This window comes from Falco naumanni, chromosome 10 (assembly GCF_017639655.2).
Source record: "Falco naumanni isolate bFalNau1 chromosome 10, bFalNau1.pat, whole genome shotgun sequence".
Taxonomy (NCBI): Eukaryota; Metazoa; Chordata; class Aves; order Falconiformes; family Falconidae; genus Falco; species Falco naumanni.
In genome coordinates, this window is record NC_054063.1 from 22,879,488 (window position 1) to 22,893,804 (window position 14,317).

Sequence of the window (14,317 nt, forward strand, 5' to 3'; positions counted from 1 at the left end):
TGCCTCCAGCTCCTCACCAGAGAGCAGGGCACATCCCTTTCTGCTCCCTTTGGGTTTTGGTGGTTGAGGGTCTGGCCTTGAAATGCCACAAGGTGGGGAGCTACTGGGGACCCTGTTGGGGCAGAAAGCTTGGGGACAGACCCTATAGGCCTGCAAAGGTCCCAGTACATATCTGTGCCAGGTACTTAGCTGCTGGCACTGGGGAGAGCTCAGCATGCGCCATGGGCAGTGCTGCCCGGGCTGGGCTCCAGCTGGGGCAGTTTCTCAAGGGCTTTGCCCAGCTGGGAGGGTGTCCTCTGGGGGAGATGGCTGAGCTCCTCCTGCACATGCTGTGTCTTCAGGTACAGGGGACAGGTCTGATGGGGGCTTGTGGCAAGGGGCTGAAGGCAGATCCCAGAGCATCCCTTCATCCCCGGCTGATACTGAGCCTTTCATTGTGCAGATTTTCCCCCGGGTGCTTTCCTGCACTGTTCTGCTCCTCCTGCTCGTCGCCGTGCTGAGTAGAGGCAAAAGGTGCAGCATCACCAAAATCCTCCGGCAGTACCGTGCGGTCATCTTCCACGAGATCCAGAACCTGGTGAGCAGGGAGGGGGGGTGTGTTTGCCCAGGGCCCCAGCCCTCAACCTCAGCGGATGCTACTGAGCTGGATGCAGCCCTGCTGTGGGGTCTGGGTGGGGAGGGGTGAGCCTGGAAGCTTAATATGGTGCTGGCCACTTTGCTGGCATTACTGGGGAGAGTACTGTGTTTAAGCAGGGGATCCCTGCCCAATGTAGGAGGCACTGAGGCTTTGGGATGCTTGATCTTCTTCCTTTATTGCTCCAGAAAAACCTGAGCGGGTCGGCAGACAGGAGTGGAAGGGCTGGGCCAGCTTGTCGTTCGGACAAGGTGAGCACCAAGGGACCCAGGGCTGGGGTGTCATGTGGGCTGAGACCCTGGAGAGCCATCGAGCCCCCTTCCCTGCCTGGGGCCGTGTCTTTCCCTCCTCTCCAGGACCAGAAGATCCTGCTGTCCATCTACAACATCAGCATGTCTCTGCGGGAGGTGGCGGCCGGCAGCCTGCGTGGCCCCGAGGAGCTGGCAGTGCGGAAAGTGGCCAGAAACACCGACTTCGTGCTCAGGGAGAACTGCAGGAAAATCAGCAAGGTGGGAGCCCTGCCCCTTCCCAGGCACCCCAGTGGCTCCCAGTTCCCCACCATGTGGGCTGCAGGCAGAGCCTGCCCTGTTGCTCTCCTGGCTGTCCATGAGGAGTCTCCAGGCTCTTCCTGCAGCATCCCAGGCGTCTGTGGCTGGGGGATGCTGATAGCACATCCCGGGGAGCTTTAAACTGGCCGGGGAGGGAAGTCTGGCTGTGGCAGCATGGAACAGGCTGGTGGGGTTTTACCACCAACTCCCAAGCAATGCCATGGCTGATGCGAACGCAGAGCCTTGTCCTGGCGGGATGTGCACCTGGTGGGTGGGCTCATCCAGTCCTGCCCTCCCTCCTGGGTACTTGTAGGCAGGAACTGGGATTTCTTCCCCAAGGGCTGCTCTGGGCTCCCCCAGCATCCCGGGGCTTTGCTGGGGAAACCCCAGCCGGGAGGATCCCTATGGCAGCTCAGCAACTCATTAACCAGTGGGGAAAGCCCCTGACATGGAAGCACCGGCTCCCCGGATCTGCCTGGCTCTGGCGCGGTGCTGGGGTGGTCCTGCCCACCACTGCTGGGGACCCCAGCTGGAGCCAGCCCTGTCTGGGGGTTGCTGGTGGGGGTAGGGGTGCTGCTGGCCTGGAAAGCTGCCTGCAGACCCAGGCTGGCCACATGCCCTGGCCGTGGATGTGCTGGGGGGTGCATGCTGCCAGCTTGGGTGGGGACGGACAGCTCTGGGGAACCCTGGGGACCCGAGAGCACATCCTTGCCATGGCCACAGGCAGTTCAGCCACCCCAGCCTGCAGCTTTGCCCACGCAGACCCCACAGGTTGTGGCTTTTGTCCCCCTGCCTAATACCTGTGTGATGGTGAGAGGGTATTTCTGGTCCCTCGGCACGCCAACTGCAGAGCCCACCGCGCATCCCGGCACAGCCCCGGCGCAGGGGACCTGGTGGCAGGAGGAAGCAGCTGCGGGAGATTGGGAGGAAGGCAGAGAGGCTGGTGACCTGCTGGGAGAAGCTCTATGCCCTGCACGCACCCCACCGTGCCGCCCGGGACTCGTAGGGACACCGTTGCCACGTGCCAGAGAGACACAGTGCTCCAGCACCATGGCTGCTGGAGTCTTGTTTGGAAACCTGGGGTAAATTCAACCCTGAAGGCAGCAAGAGGTGCTACCCGTGGATGCCCAAGTTGAATTCGTCCTCCTGTTTCAAGTGGTACCTGGGCACCGGCTCCATCTCATGTGGTGGGGACTGGCAGGTTGTTTTGCCATGGGGTGGCTGTGGTGGGAAGCTGGAACACCAGAAATGTGGGGGAGAAGAGGGAGAAGTGCTGAGAAAAGGAGGCGAGGTGCTGGATTTCTGTGATGCTCCTGGCCCTGCATCACCTGCTGCTTTCTGGGGGACAGCGATTGCTTTTTGGGGCAGAAAGAGGACGTGCTGAGCCGTGGCTCTGAGGGCTCTGCTGGAAGCGGGAGCATTGCGCATCCACAAGGCTCTGAGGGTGGCCACGCTGCGGAGAGGGACACTTGTCCCTGTTGGACTGCCGGGACATGCAGAGCAGCCGGGCACCTGTGGCGGATGGGGAAGCCAGGGTGCATTGCTGGGTGCCCAGGGAAGTCTGGGGAACGCTGGTGCCTGCAGAGAAACAGCAAAACCCCAGGCAGCTGTGGGGGCTCAAGGACCAGGGCTCAGCTTCTGGGACAGGCAGCACCATGGAGGGACCTGGCTGCTTGGCACTACGGGTGCCCTGGCACCCCCCAGTGCGCTGAGCCCAGAGGGGTGAGGGGTTCCGTGAGCTGAGGTGCATCCTCCCTTGTCACCACGCTCTGCCAGCACCCCAGCTGGGGTCCCTGCTCCCCTGTTGGGTGACAAAGAGTCTCTGGGAAGCTAGAAATAAAACCTCTCCTTCCCTGGAAGCCCTTTGGGTGCTTTAGCTGGTGACCCAGGGGCTTTCGTGCTGTGGATGGGTCCGGGCACGGTGCAGGGTCCGGGCACGGTGCAGGGTCCGGACAGGGTGCAGGGTCTGGGCAGGGTCCAGGGTCCGGGCACGGTGCAGGGTCTGGGCACGGTGCTGGGTCCGGACACGGTGCTGGGTCCGGACAGGGTGCAGGGTCTGGGCAGGGTCCAGGGTCCGGGCACGGTGCAGGGTCCGGGCACGGTGCTGGGTCCGGGCACGGTGCAGGGTCTGGGCATGGTGCAGGGTCCGGGCATGGTGCAGGGTCTGGGCACGGTGCAGGGTCCGGGCATGGTGCAGGGTCTGGGCGCGGTGCAGGGTCCGGGCATGGTGCAGGGTCTGGGCAGGGTGCAGGGTCCAGGCACGGTGCAGGGTCTGGACAGGGTGCAGGATGTGGACAGGGTGCAGGGGCTGTGCAAGCCCAGGAAGGAGCACGCAGCAGCGATGGGCACCACAACATCCTGCCCCTGCCCAGCGCGCCTGCATCCCAGGCCCACGGGGCCCCATCCTGCACACTTCTACTGGTGCATGGGCGGTGGGGGACAAGGCTCTGCTACAGGAGCTGCTTTTCTGGGGGGGGCATTTTCCGTCCCCGAGCCGTGGGCAGGGCTGGGGCAGCGGCTGGGGGGTGGCCTCGTGTTGCCCCTGCCTTAGTTTCCCCAGCCCCTCCGCACCCGGGCAGACGCTGTCCCAGCCGTGAGTGGGGCGGTGAGTGGGGCCAGCCCCGGCTGCGTGGCTGTGGGGACAGCGGAGGAGGACACGAGATGGCAGCAGTGGGCTGTGCGCGCTGAGCGGCGCCGGACGGCTGCCCACGGCTGGGGGTCCCCACGGTCAAGGCCAGGCGGCCACCTGGACCACAGCCACGCCAGCATCCCCGGGGCCCGTGCCCACTGGGGTCTCGGCCATCATCACCGAGCCAGTCCGGGCTGCAGCTGGTGGGGAGCAGTGGGTGCTGCCAATGAGTGTGACCCCCACCCCACCTTGATGGGGGGCACCTTTCCTTGGGGGCTTCTCTGGGAGTTCAAGCAGCTGGCTGGGGTGGGGGGCTGTGGGAAGGGGTGGGCAGGGAATTCTCAGGGGTCCTTGCCCACCCCCTGCCTCTGAGACCTGGGCTGGAAGGAGCTGGGAGGGGGGCTGCATTGCCAGGGGTGGGGAGGAGAGGGCCCACCCCAGGGCCCCCAGGGTTTGGCAGGGCCCCATGTTTGATGGGGCAGGACAGGGACCCTGGTTTGGGAGTGAGAGTAGGGGGGCGCAGGCTGGGGGTGCTGCTCCTGTTGGCTCCCTCCATGGCCTGTGGGTGACTGGCAGGATGAGGCCCCTGGAGATGCCGGCTGCGTGGCATGGGGCAGGCTGGCACTGGGGTCCCGCTGGGGAGCCACGGTTCGGCACAGCCCGATGCCAGAGGCCGCCTGGAACTGCATCTGCTGCCACGCTCCTCCCTGGCCAGTCCCACCATGCCTGGGCTCTTTCTCCCAGCTCCATCCTCCTCCTCAGGAACAAGCACTGCCTTCTTTTCCTCCTGCCCTTTCTGCTGCCTCCACGGGGGGGTTGCACTGGGTTCAGCTTCAGGTTTTCTTTCTTATTCCATGCTTCATCCCAACCACCGTCCCCAAATGTAACAACACCCCCTGCATCCCTCCAGCATCCCGAAATAGCCCTATTGATGCTTGATATCCCATGGATGGGGCTGGGGTCCCCGTGGGATGCAGTGGCTCGTGCAGCAGTGCGAGCGGGACGGTGACTTGGGACAGGGTGACTCGCTGCCTTTTTCCGTGTCAAGGCTGGAGCAAAGTCCTCTCCTCTCCACCAGCTCATCAGCACCGTCCCAGATAAAACAGCAATAACCAGCCCCGTTCGTTACCCTTTCCTTGCAGGCAGCAACAGCCACCGAGCCAGGAAATCACCGTGTGCTGCCTGCAACCCCCCAGCATCTCCCCCCAGCTGCCTCTGCAGGCCGGGCAATAGGGGAGGTTGTGCCCGGTGCTGCCGGTTCAGCACCCGAGCGGCGGTGGGAGGCACACGCTGGCGGTCCTGGGGGTGCACTGGCACTGGCACACTCGGCAGGAGCTTGCTGTGAGCACCGGCTGCGGGGAGGGGGGAGAGGGAGCCCGGTGCAGCGGTAGGAATGAGTGCATGGAAAGGAAGGAAAGAGTGAAGGAAGAGGCAAAAGGGAGGGAGGGGAAAAGCGAGGTCGAAGCGATGGTGGAATCACAGCAAAAACAGCCGGAAAAAGGAAACGGGCCCTGAAAAGTCAAATAAAAATAGCAGCGAGGCGAACCCAAGTGTGCAGCACATGGGAGTGAGCGCATTTCCTTCGAGGGCAGCACCGCACGCTCCCGGCTGCTCCGGGGGGGCCGCTCTGATGTGGCTCCAGCAGCCGCTGCCGCTGTGGGCCCCCCCGTGCTGTGCCAGCCGCTTGGCAGCCGGTCGGCACCCTGCCACCCCCCACCTCGCCCGCGGGCCCCGCGCCTTGCGCAAGCCCGCCCGGACGGGGAGCGAGGCAGTTGCGGGGATGCGGTGCGTGCGCTTGGGCACACTACAGGGCAGGACGTGGCACACGTGCAAAGGCTGCACACACGTGTGTTAGAGCACAAGGGGATGCGTGGAGTGGGGGGCTGGCCCGCTGTACCCGTGCCCCTGCGTTGTGCCATGTGCTGCCGGCTGATCGCCTCGCCAGATGCATCCGAGCGCTGTGCAAACAGTGCAATCACGGCTTCCTCCCCTTGCTGCTTGTTTTGCAATCACGGCAGGGTCCCGCTGGGAGACGGGGGTTGGTGGAGGGTGCTGGGGACAGGGATGGGGACAAGGATGAGGACTGGTACTCCTTATGAGGATCAGCGTGCTGCATGCCAACCCAGATGCGGGCTGAGCTCAGAGGCAGCGGCAGACCCCAGTGTGCTGGGGGACCGTGCTGGGGGACCGTGCCGAGGTACCACGCCAGAGGATGGTGGCTGCCGTATTTCTGCAGAGCCGGTGCTGGAGGCACATTTCGCCCCTTTGCACCATCACCGTCCCACTGAAATACGCTGCCTCAGAGCCAGCACCATCCCGGGGTGCCTGAGCCTCCCTGCCCAGTGTCAGGGGGGGGCCTTGCCCACGTAAGCCCCCTGCTTCTGTCCTCATGCCCCTTGCAAGTGGGGCTGGGGGTCCGTCCCCTGGCAGCCCTGGTGCTGGGGGCACTGGCACACGCAGGCTGTGTCTGATGAAGCAGAGCAGTGTTTTGTTCTCTCCCATCTCCCTGCAGCGTTGTAAAGCTGTTGAAAGCCCAGATTTACGGTGTGATAAACGCTAGGGGCTCTGCTGAATATTTTACTGCTCCATCCTTTGGAGAGTGGCTGGTTTGGAGGAGCGGGGAGAACCGGGCGCGGGTCGGCACACCCAGCGGCATCGCTGCCTGGCTCCAGCTGGAAGACAGCGGGTGCCAGGGGATGGGGACGGCTGGGAGCGGGGCTGCATGGAGCCATGCCACAGCCCAGGTGGGTCCTGGCACCCTCGGCTGTGGGATACTGGGTGCCTGAGCCCCTCCGGGCAGCGGGAAAGTGCTGATGCCCCGTCATTTCCCGGGCCCGTTGCTGGTTTTGGAGGCATCTGCTGAGCAGATTTGTGCCACGGCGCGGTGGGGTGCCCGTGCCAGGACATGCCAGCCGAGAGGCAGGGTGCGCCCAGGCCCAGCTGCGGGTGCCCTCCCTCCCTGCGGCCCCATCGCCCACTCTCCTGCTGGGTGCCGCAGGCTGCTCAGCGGGAGGCTGCGTCCTCGCTGGGAAGGGCTGGGGGATGCTGGAAAGCAGCTCTGCCCTGCTCCACCGCCGCCTCTGCCAGCAAGAGGTTTGCAGCCTCCGGGCTGCGCGTGCATGTGCGTGTGCATGCATGTATACATCCGTGCGTATGTGTGCATGCATGTACATCTGGGTGCATGGGTGCATGCATGGGATTTTGTGTGTGTGCGTGCATGTGTGTGTGATTGTGTCTGTGTGCGTGCATGAGTGTGTGCACATGGTTCCTCTCCACGGCTGCTTCCTGAGGGGGTGCTGCAGCCCCCAGCACCACTAGCCCCACGCACCCTCCTCCCTGCCACCGGAGCAGAGCCAGAGCCGGCCGTTGGAGCCGGCAGGCCTCGGCATGGGGGAAACCAGCGGGACCAGGATGCCAGGCTCAGCGGGAGCACCGGCTCGCATGGAGGCTGGATGCTGCCGATCCTGGCCTTGATGGTATCGCGGCTCCCGGGCGGGCGCTGGCTCCGGCGGCTCTCGACACCCAGCGGGAGCCAGGCAGTGGTGAGGGGCTCGGCCGGACCCTGCTCCCAGTCCGCGCTGGTGAGCAGGCGTGCGATGGCTCCCGACACCGGCATGGGGCACGTCCACGCCGGCCCGCCAAGAAGCCGGGGGGCTGCTGGGACTGGGGGCTGGAGGGGACCGGGCTGCCTCCTGCCACCGTGGCCCCCGGCCCCGCTGCTCAGCCCGCGGCATCCTGCACCGGGGCCCATTGTTCGGCCGCGCCGGGCTGCAGGGCAGGATTTCTTTGTCAGAGCTCGGCAATATTTTATTCTAACAATTAACCAAACACACCCGGGCCCCCGAGCCTGTTTGTGATTATTGGAGGGCGAATTCCCCAGCCTCGCTCCCTTTTGGTGTTGGCTGCGCCTGGGGCCGCGCCGGGCGGAGGGGATCCAGCCCCACTCCCACCAGCTCGGGGTTGGGGACCCCCAACTGTGGCGAGAGCCCCCTGGTCCTGCAGCCGGCACTGGGGGGGTTTGGTTGCCTCGATCCCCTCGGGAGCCCATGAGCATCGCTGACATTGTCTCCGCAGCAGCGGGATCTGTGGTGGCACAGGGGCAGCGGTGACTCATGGCAGGGGGGGTGTGAATCACAGCCCTTGCTCTCTGGGCAGGATGCGGCCCCGCGCTCGCAGCTTGCCTCATGCCAGCGATGGACCACAGGCTTTGTCCTCCACGGGGTGGAAGTGGCTTGCTGCCTGGGGTGGGATGGGACGGGGCCATCGCTCTTCCTCGGGGGCCCCCCAGCACCCTGGGATGCCAGTGCAGCTTTCCCAGCCCCAGCTTCAGGGTGGGATGAGGGTGCTGTGGGGTGCAGGTCCCTCCTGCATGCTGGCTCTCTCCAAGACTCCTCGCCATGCTCTGTTCCTCCTTAGGGCTGCTTGCTGGCACCTCCCTTTGCAAACTATCCTGGAGAGCAGATCATGCAGCACAGGCTACCAAATCCCCATAAAATCCCTTGCTTGGGGCAGCTCATCTCATCTCACCTCGCCCCACCACTGCCTTTCCACCCTCCTGGCAGTGGATGCTGAGTCCCCAGCCCAGTGCTGTGGCCAGAGCCGTGGCTGGAGCCGGCAGGGAGCCGGCAGCCCTTGCCAGGTGCTGCCCATCGTGGGCAGGGGAGTCCTGAGCAGGAGCTTGAGCCAAGGGTTGGGACGGGCACTGCGGGTGATGCCATCCACAGATTGCGAAGCAGCCGGTGCCCTGCGGCAGGGCTGTCCAAGTTAGCCGGGGGTTGAGCCATCCCAGGGGAGACACCCTGAGCAGGTTGTTTCTCTGGTTGCTGTCAGGGATGGATGGATCCTGGGAGCAGCCAGGGCAGAGGAGGGGGTTTGCAGACACAGGGTAGGAGGACAGAGGAGGGACTGGTGCCGTGGTGCGGCCCTGGCCCTGGAGCGTCCTTGGCAGCCAGATCCAGGCATGGGGCAGGGAGCGGGCACAGGCAGCATCTCCTGCCCACTGCTCTGTGCCAGCGGTGGAGGCAGAAAGAGTGTACCCCTGAGCCGGTTCCCTGGCTCCTGCTGTGGCTACCACATGCCAGCACCTAAACGTGCTCCTTCAGAGCCAGGGCTACTTCCTCAGCAGTGCCGCCTGGCCCCAGGCTCTCATTCTGATCCTGAATCTTAAAATACAGTGAGTCATCGAAGCAGAGCTGCTGGGGTGGCTGGGGCAGGCAGGGCAGCCGGAGCACTGCACCGGTGAGCAGCCCGGCGAGCAGCGAGCCCCCACCAGCCACTGCCAGCCCTGCCACCTGGTACAGCGCCTGCCTGCCCGCCCCATGGTCTTCCCACTGTCCCCCCACCACCTCGCTGGCATTGCCCCCAGTGGGCAACCCCTGGGAGAAGTGGGAGCTGGAGGTGTTGTTGGATGCCGCCAGGATGGCCATGGCGCTGGCTGCAGCACCAAGGATGCCGGGCAAGCCGTGGAGGTTGTGGATGCCACACTGGTCCTGCAGCGTGAGCTTCCTCACCAGGAGTGGGGTGAGGAACCTGAAGCCAAGGATGCACACCACAGCTGAGAGGCTGCCCAGGGCAAGAGCAGCTACTGGTGGCATGGCCATGTCAGCCACCGTGCCGATGGCCACCCCGCCGGCCAGGCTGCCGTTCTGCAGGTGGCCAGGGCTGAGCTTGCCGTCCCTCTCCAGCAGGCTGGAGACCACCACAGTGGTCACAGCGCTGGAGCTCATGGCCAGGATGGTGTTCAGGATGGCGCGGTGCTGGGCATCTCCCGGTTGGCAGAGGACAGCTATGAAGCTGGGCCAGAAAACCCAGAGGATAAGTGTCCCCACCAGGGACAGGAGGTCAGAGTGGGGTGTTGGGGTCTCCTTGGGATGCACTGGCCACTGTGCCGTCCTGAACAGAGCCTTGGACACACCGAGGCCGAAATAGCAGGAGAAGACGTGGATCGTGATGGTACCTCCTGCATCCAGGACGCCCAGAGATGTGATGATGGCCCACTCACTGGCGAGGTAGATGGGGACTTCGCAGGTGGCCATGATGAGGAGCTGGCAGAGGCTGGTCCTCCCCAGGACGGCTCCCACGGAGATAAGCACTGTCACGGCAGCAAACTCAGTGGTGAGGAGGTTGTGGAGGTCTAGACGCACCTGACCATGGTGGAAATGATGGAGCAAGCCCTGCAGCACCAGCGCCCATTGCATGGAGAAGTTGAGCAGGAGGAAGTTGTGGGTGAGGACACTGAGCCCATAGCGGGGCAGGAACGTCAGCAGGAGCCCCAGCCCCACCACCAGCATCACCTGGATGTCCTGGAAGAGGGGGAAGATGCCGTAGAGTTGGTTGGCCATGAAGTTGGTGTCCGCTGCCTGCGCTGAGGGCTCATTGTAGTTGACGAAGAAGGCAAAGAAAAGGAGCAGGGCACCTTGGAAGAGTCCCAGGAAGAGGGGCAGGAGGCGGCGAGGGTGGGCAGGGGGTGGTGTGGCCATCCTAGGGGGACAGGAGAGGATGGTGACCGGTGGGGTGGCTGGGCACAGAGCAGCAGCCCGGCAGCACTCACAGGGTGAGCTCCGCTTGCTCCTACATTGGGTGTTTTATGGCCATGGTTAATCTTTAACCAAAGATATAAGTTTATGTGCCAGAAAAGGAGTTTTTTTCCCCATCCCTTCTTTAAACACGACGCCCATAAATTACTCACGTGCTCTTGTTTGGCCACCATAAAGTGGACATGATGGGGGCTGTGATTTTGAAGGGAACCAAGAAAAACCTGCCATGGGACCGAGCGGGGATAAGGGTGATCTGCGAGGAGCTGGCCAGGGATGAGGCTACCACGGCATGGACCCCATTTAATCCATCCCCATTTGAGAGTGTGGACCACACCGCTGAAACCCCCGGAGCGATGCTGGGCACTCAGACCCCCCCAGCTCCTGGCCTGGCTCTGCCACATCCCACCCAGGGATGGCTCTGGCACTGCCGCCGCCCTACGCTGCGGGATGATGCACGTTTTGCTCGGCAACTGCCCGGATTTTGCGAAGCGCCATAAAGTTCCAAAATCAGGGCTGAGAAGATCATTTTCTCACAGGTTTGCATTGGCTTAAATGGCTGGAAATTCATTAACAATTAGCGCGCGAGAAAAACAAAGCCCAGAGCAGCCAAGCAGCTACCCCGAAGTTTCTGGGTTGCTGCTTAGTGTGACATTTTGCCAGTGAATGTCTGGAAAAAAAAATAAAAAAAAAATATATGAGAACCACAAGAACAAAAGGCAGAAGGGTTGGTAAATATTTGTTCCAGAGAGAAGATATTTTTGTGCTGTCCCTGATCTCAACACCCCTGCCGCGGGCGCTGGCTCTGCGCCGCTCTTCGTCATTGTAACTGGAGGATGAGGCAGGCGAGGGCGCAAAATGGGAAACAATTGTTGAATAATCTGTGCAAGGCTCCTCTGCCAAACCCTCCCCGGCCATTTTTCAACCCAAGGATGCTGGAAATAGGGGCAACATATAGGAGGAGGAGGTGCTTTGAAGGTAGCGCCTCTGGGGGTTGAGGAGGGGCTGTGTTGCACCCAAGCCACAGCTGAGGGCAGCGGAGAGGTGGTGAGAGCTGTGGGAGGTTGCTGGATGGGACCCGGGATGCTTTGTCTGCCCGTAACACGTCCCTGCTGCACGGCTGGTGATGCTAACGGCAGCGGCTGCTCCTGCGGGGATCCCTTGCCCAAGGAAATGTGGGGCTGAGGTCCCCACAGTGCCATACGTCTCCCTCCAGTGTCCCCGGGGTGGCTGGGGATGGGATGGGATGGGATGGGATGGGATGGGATGGGATGGGATGGGATGGGATGGGATGGGATGGGATGGGATGGGATGGGATGGGATGGGATGGGATGAGTGGGCAGGATGCTGCCCTTGCTCCTGCCTGTGCCCATGCCGGGGGCACAGCCTGATCCACCTCCCACAGCTGCTGCCAGCTCCCACCTCCACCGGGGCAGCCAGGATGAGGGACAAGAGGACGCAGGCGACACCTCCTTCACTGCTTGCTGGTATAAAAAAAGCAAAGAAGGGTGATTTCAGCCCCCTGACCCCTCACCCGTGACCCTTCACGTGCCACTCCAGCCCTCCAAAGGGATTTTCAAGGGAACAGCTCGGCACAGTAAAACCTCTTTTGTTGACGGTGGCTGAGATAAAACCCCAGGGTGATGCTCAGAGAGGGTAGCACTCCTGAAACAGAGGAGCTGGATGAAGCCTTTTGGCCCCAGTTGGGCAAAGAAGCTGCATGTGAACAAGGGTAAGGCTCCCCTCGGTGTGCCGGCACTGGGGTGCTCGCTGCTGCACGCTTGCTCCCTCCTGCTGCCCCACAGCCGCTCAGCCCTTCCCATCCCACATCGGTGTGGGGCTCTTGTAAGGTGAGGTTAAATAAAATACTAACAGGAAAAGCTTTTGAACAGATCTTTTAAAAAGCAGAGCGCTTCCATGGTTTCAAGGTTTTGGCACAGTGCCTCCTGCAAGGAGAAGGAGGAAGATGCTAGCGGAGTGCATCCTTCTGGAGCATCCCAGGGCTGCCAGATCTGCTGGAGAGGACAAGCATCATGTTGGAAGGTTTGGGATGTGGAAGTCCTCCTGGATCTGGCTGTCACCTCTAGCAAGAGGCGGAGGTGGGGAGACACCAGGAGGCTGGGGTGCCTTAACTGGGCTCAGTGTGCCGGGTGGGCAGGTGCTGGGGGGGGCAGTGCCGGGCAGGGCTGCTGGGCTCGGTGCTTGGGGATGGGTGTTTCAGGAGGTGACATGGCTCCTTATCTCCCTCAGTGGGTGATAAGGAGTTGCAGGCTCAGCGGGACGTCCTTGGACATGTGTTTTTTCCACCTGGAAATCTGGCAGCACTTGGGGATTTGGGATGCTTATTCGGCCTCCCAAAGGGGCAGAAGCCAGTGGAGGGGCTCCTCTGCAACCCACAGCCCCTTGCATCCCCCCTGCCAGCATCCCCAGCTCTGCTGCACACACCGTGGGGCTGAGCCGTGTGGCAGGTGGGGACACGTGGAGCTATCGACCGCCACGCTCCTTTGCTGAGCTGGTGGGTACCACCATCCTCTTCCCTTGGGAAAAAGGCCATAAGTTCAACATTCCTGCTTCCCAAACCAGATGAGGTGCAAAGAGCAGCGATGCCCAAGCCCTTCCCAGACCAAAGACCCTGCTGCAGAGAGGGGAGAAACCCTGCTGGGGCACAGTTTAAAAAATAACCTTTATGGCACCCATAAAGGAAGGTTGAAGTTTCAAGAGGTCGCTGGGAAGGTGAAAGTCCCCCCCTGGCCCCGGAGCACCCCTGAGGGCGGCGAATGATTAACCTCATGGTGCAGGGTGTGCCGGTGGGATGCCACGGTCCTTGCAGGGAGAACCCGGTGCCGGGGGGAAGGTCCGGTCACTCCAGTAACGTTTTCCAGGCATGGAGAGTTTTCTTTCGGCACCGAAGGAGCGGGGATGGAGGAAGCATCTGGCGAAGGCCGGGGTGGTGGGGAGGGGAGCATTGAATTCCACCCCCCACGTCCCCCTTTCACTGTGTGGGCAGTTGTTTTATGGCAGGAGGACTGGGGAACCATTTTAGCATGATCCACGCTGAGACTGCTAGAGGAGTTCCCCGCTGAGGGCTGGATACAAAGAAAAGCTGAATTAACCGAGGGTCATATAAGGCAACAGGATCTGACAGATCTGAGCCAATATATGCTGGCAACAGCCAGTCCATGGCACTGTGAGAAACACTCCTGCAAATTTAACAAATCCCTATGGTCTAGAAAGTCATGTACAAGAAATTACTAATGAAGGGATCTAGTCATATCTGGATTTCCAGACGTTGGTCATGCTCCCACCGCGTTTTGCAGGCCATATAAGTACATGGATCTGAATCCCGGGTGCTGGAGACCGGGAGGATTGTTCCGATCGTCTTGTCTGACCTCCTGCGTCAGACGAGGGCTCCCGGCGAGGAGGGGATGCTCAGCCCAGCCGGGCGGCAGCGGCCGGATCCTGCAGCCGTGCCGAGCTGGGGTTGGCTGGGGAAGCCCGGTGGGGTGCGAGGGTTGGGAATGCTGTGGTGGCACAGGGGTGGCTGGGTGCCCCCACCCCATGGCCGTGCACTGGCACCTGGGGATGGGCGCTGGGGACCCGCTGCCAGGCAGGAGGGAGCAGGAGCTCTGGCTTTATCCCCACCGGGCAGCGAGAGGATGCCCGGCCGAGGCACCGCGCGGTGGGAGGAACTGCCGACGGCTCCCCCGGCCTCAGCATCGCTTTTCTCCCCACCACCCCCTCCAGCTGCTCTCCTGAGCCCGGAGTACCCCCAAATTCCCCATTCCCTAAAGATCCTGCTGGCAAGCCAGGCTACCCATGGAGCTACGCCTGGCTCCTGCTCCAATCTCTCCGTCGGTCCTACATAAACACCCGCCTGGTGTCTAAGCGAGCTGGGAGTGAGCACCACGAGCGTTTTAAAAGCTCCCGTCCAGCTCTGACCCCAGGAGCCCTGGTGCCGGCTGTCAGGCGGTGG

At 62.6% G+C, this 14,317-nt stretch overlaps 2 protein-coding genes across 2 annotated transcripts; one reads left to right on the top strand and one right to left on the bottom strand.

Annotated features, from left to right (window-relative positions):
• Window positions 1-221: 221 nt before the first annotated feature.
• C10H20orf204 (chromosome 10 C20orf204 homolog) lies at window positions 222-3,186 on the top strand. The gene is made up of 5 exons (XM_040608905.1): window positions 222-341; window positions 443-577; window positions 823-885; window positions 991-1,143; window positions 2,033-3,186. Exons 1-5 carry the CDS (start codon window positions 222-224, stop codon window positions 2,186-2,188), a joined length of 627 nt encoding a protein of 208 aa, XP_040464839.1. The 3' UTR covers window positions 2,189-3,186.
• A 4,454-nt stretch (window positions 3,187-7,640) lies between these two features.
• Window positions 7,641-10,948, bottom strand: LOC121094366 (ammonium transporter Rh type B-like). Its single transcript, XM_040607790.1, has one exon. The coding sequence runs from the start codon at window positions 10,288-10,290 to the stop codon at window positions 8,896-8,898; it is 1,395 nt and encodes a 464-aa protein (XP_040463724.1). The 5' UTR covers window positions 10,291-10,948; the 3' UTR covers window positions 7,641-8,895.
• Between the last annotated feature and the right edge of the window lie 3,369 nt (window positions 10,949-14,317).

Bases quoted from the DNA above. Each gene is read 5' to 3' on its own strand.
- LOC121094366 (XM_040607790.1), bottom strand. From the start codon at position 10,290: ATGGCCACACCACCCCCTGCCCACCCTCGCCGCCTCCTGCCCCTCTTC.
- C10H20orf204 (XM_040608905.1), top strand. From the start codon at position 222: ATGGGCAGTGCTGCCCGGGCTGGGCTCCAGCTGGGGCAGTTTCTCAAG. The intron at 342-442 runs GTACAGGGGACA...TTCATTGTGCAG, and splicing joins TGCACATGCTGTGTCTTCAG to ATTTTCCCCCGGGTGCTTTC. The intron at 886-990 runs GTGAGCACCAAG...CCTCCTCTCCAG, and splicing joins CAGCTTGTCGTTCGGACAAG to GACCAGAAGATCCTGCTGTC.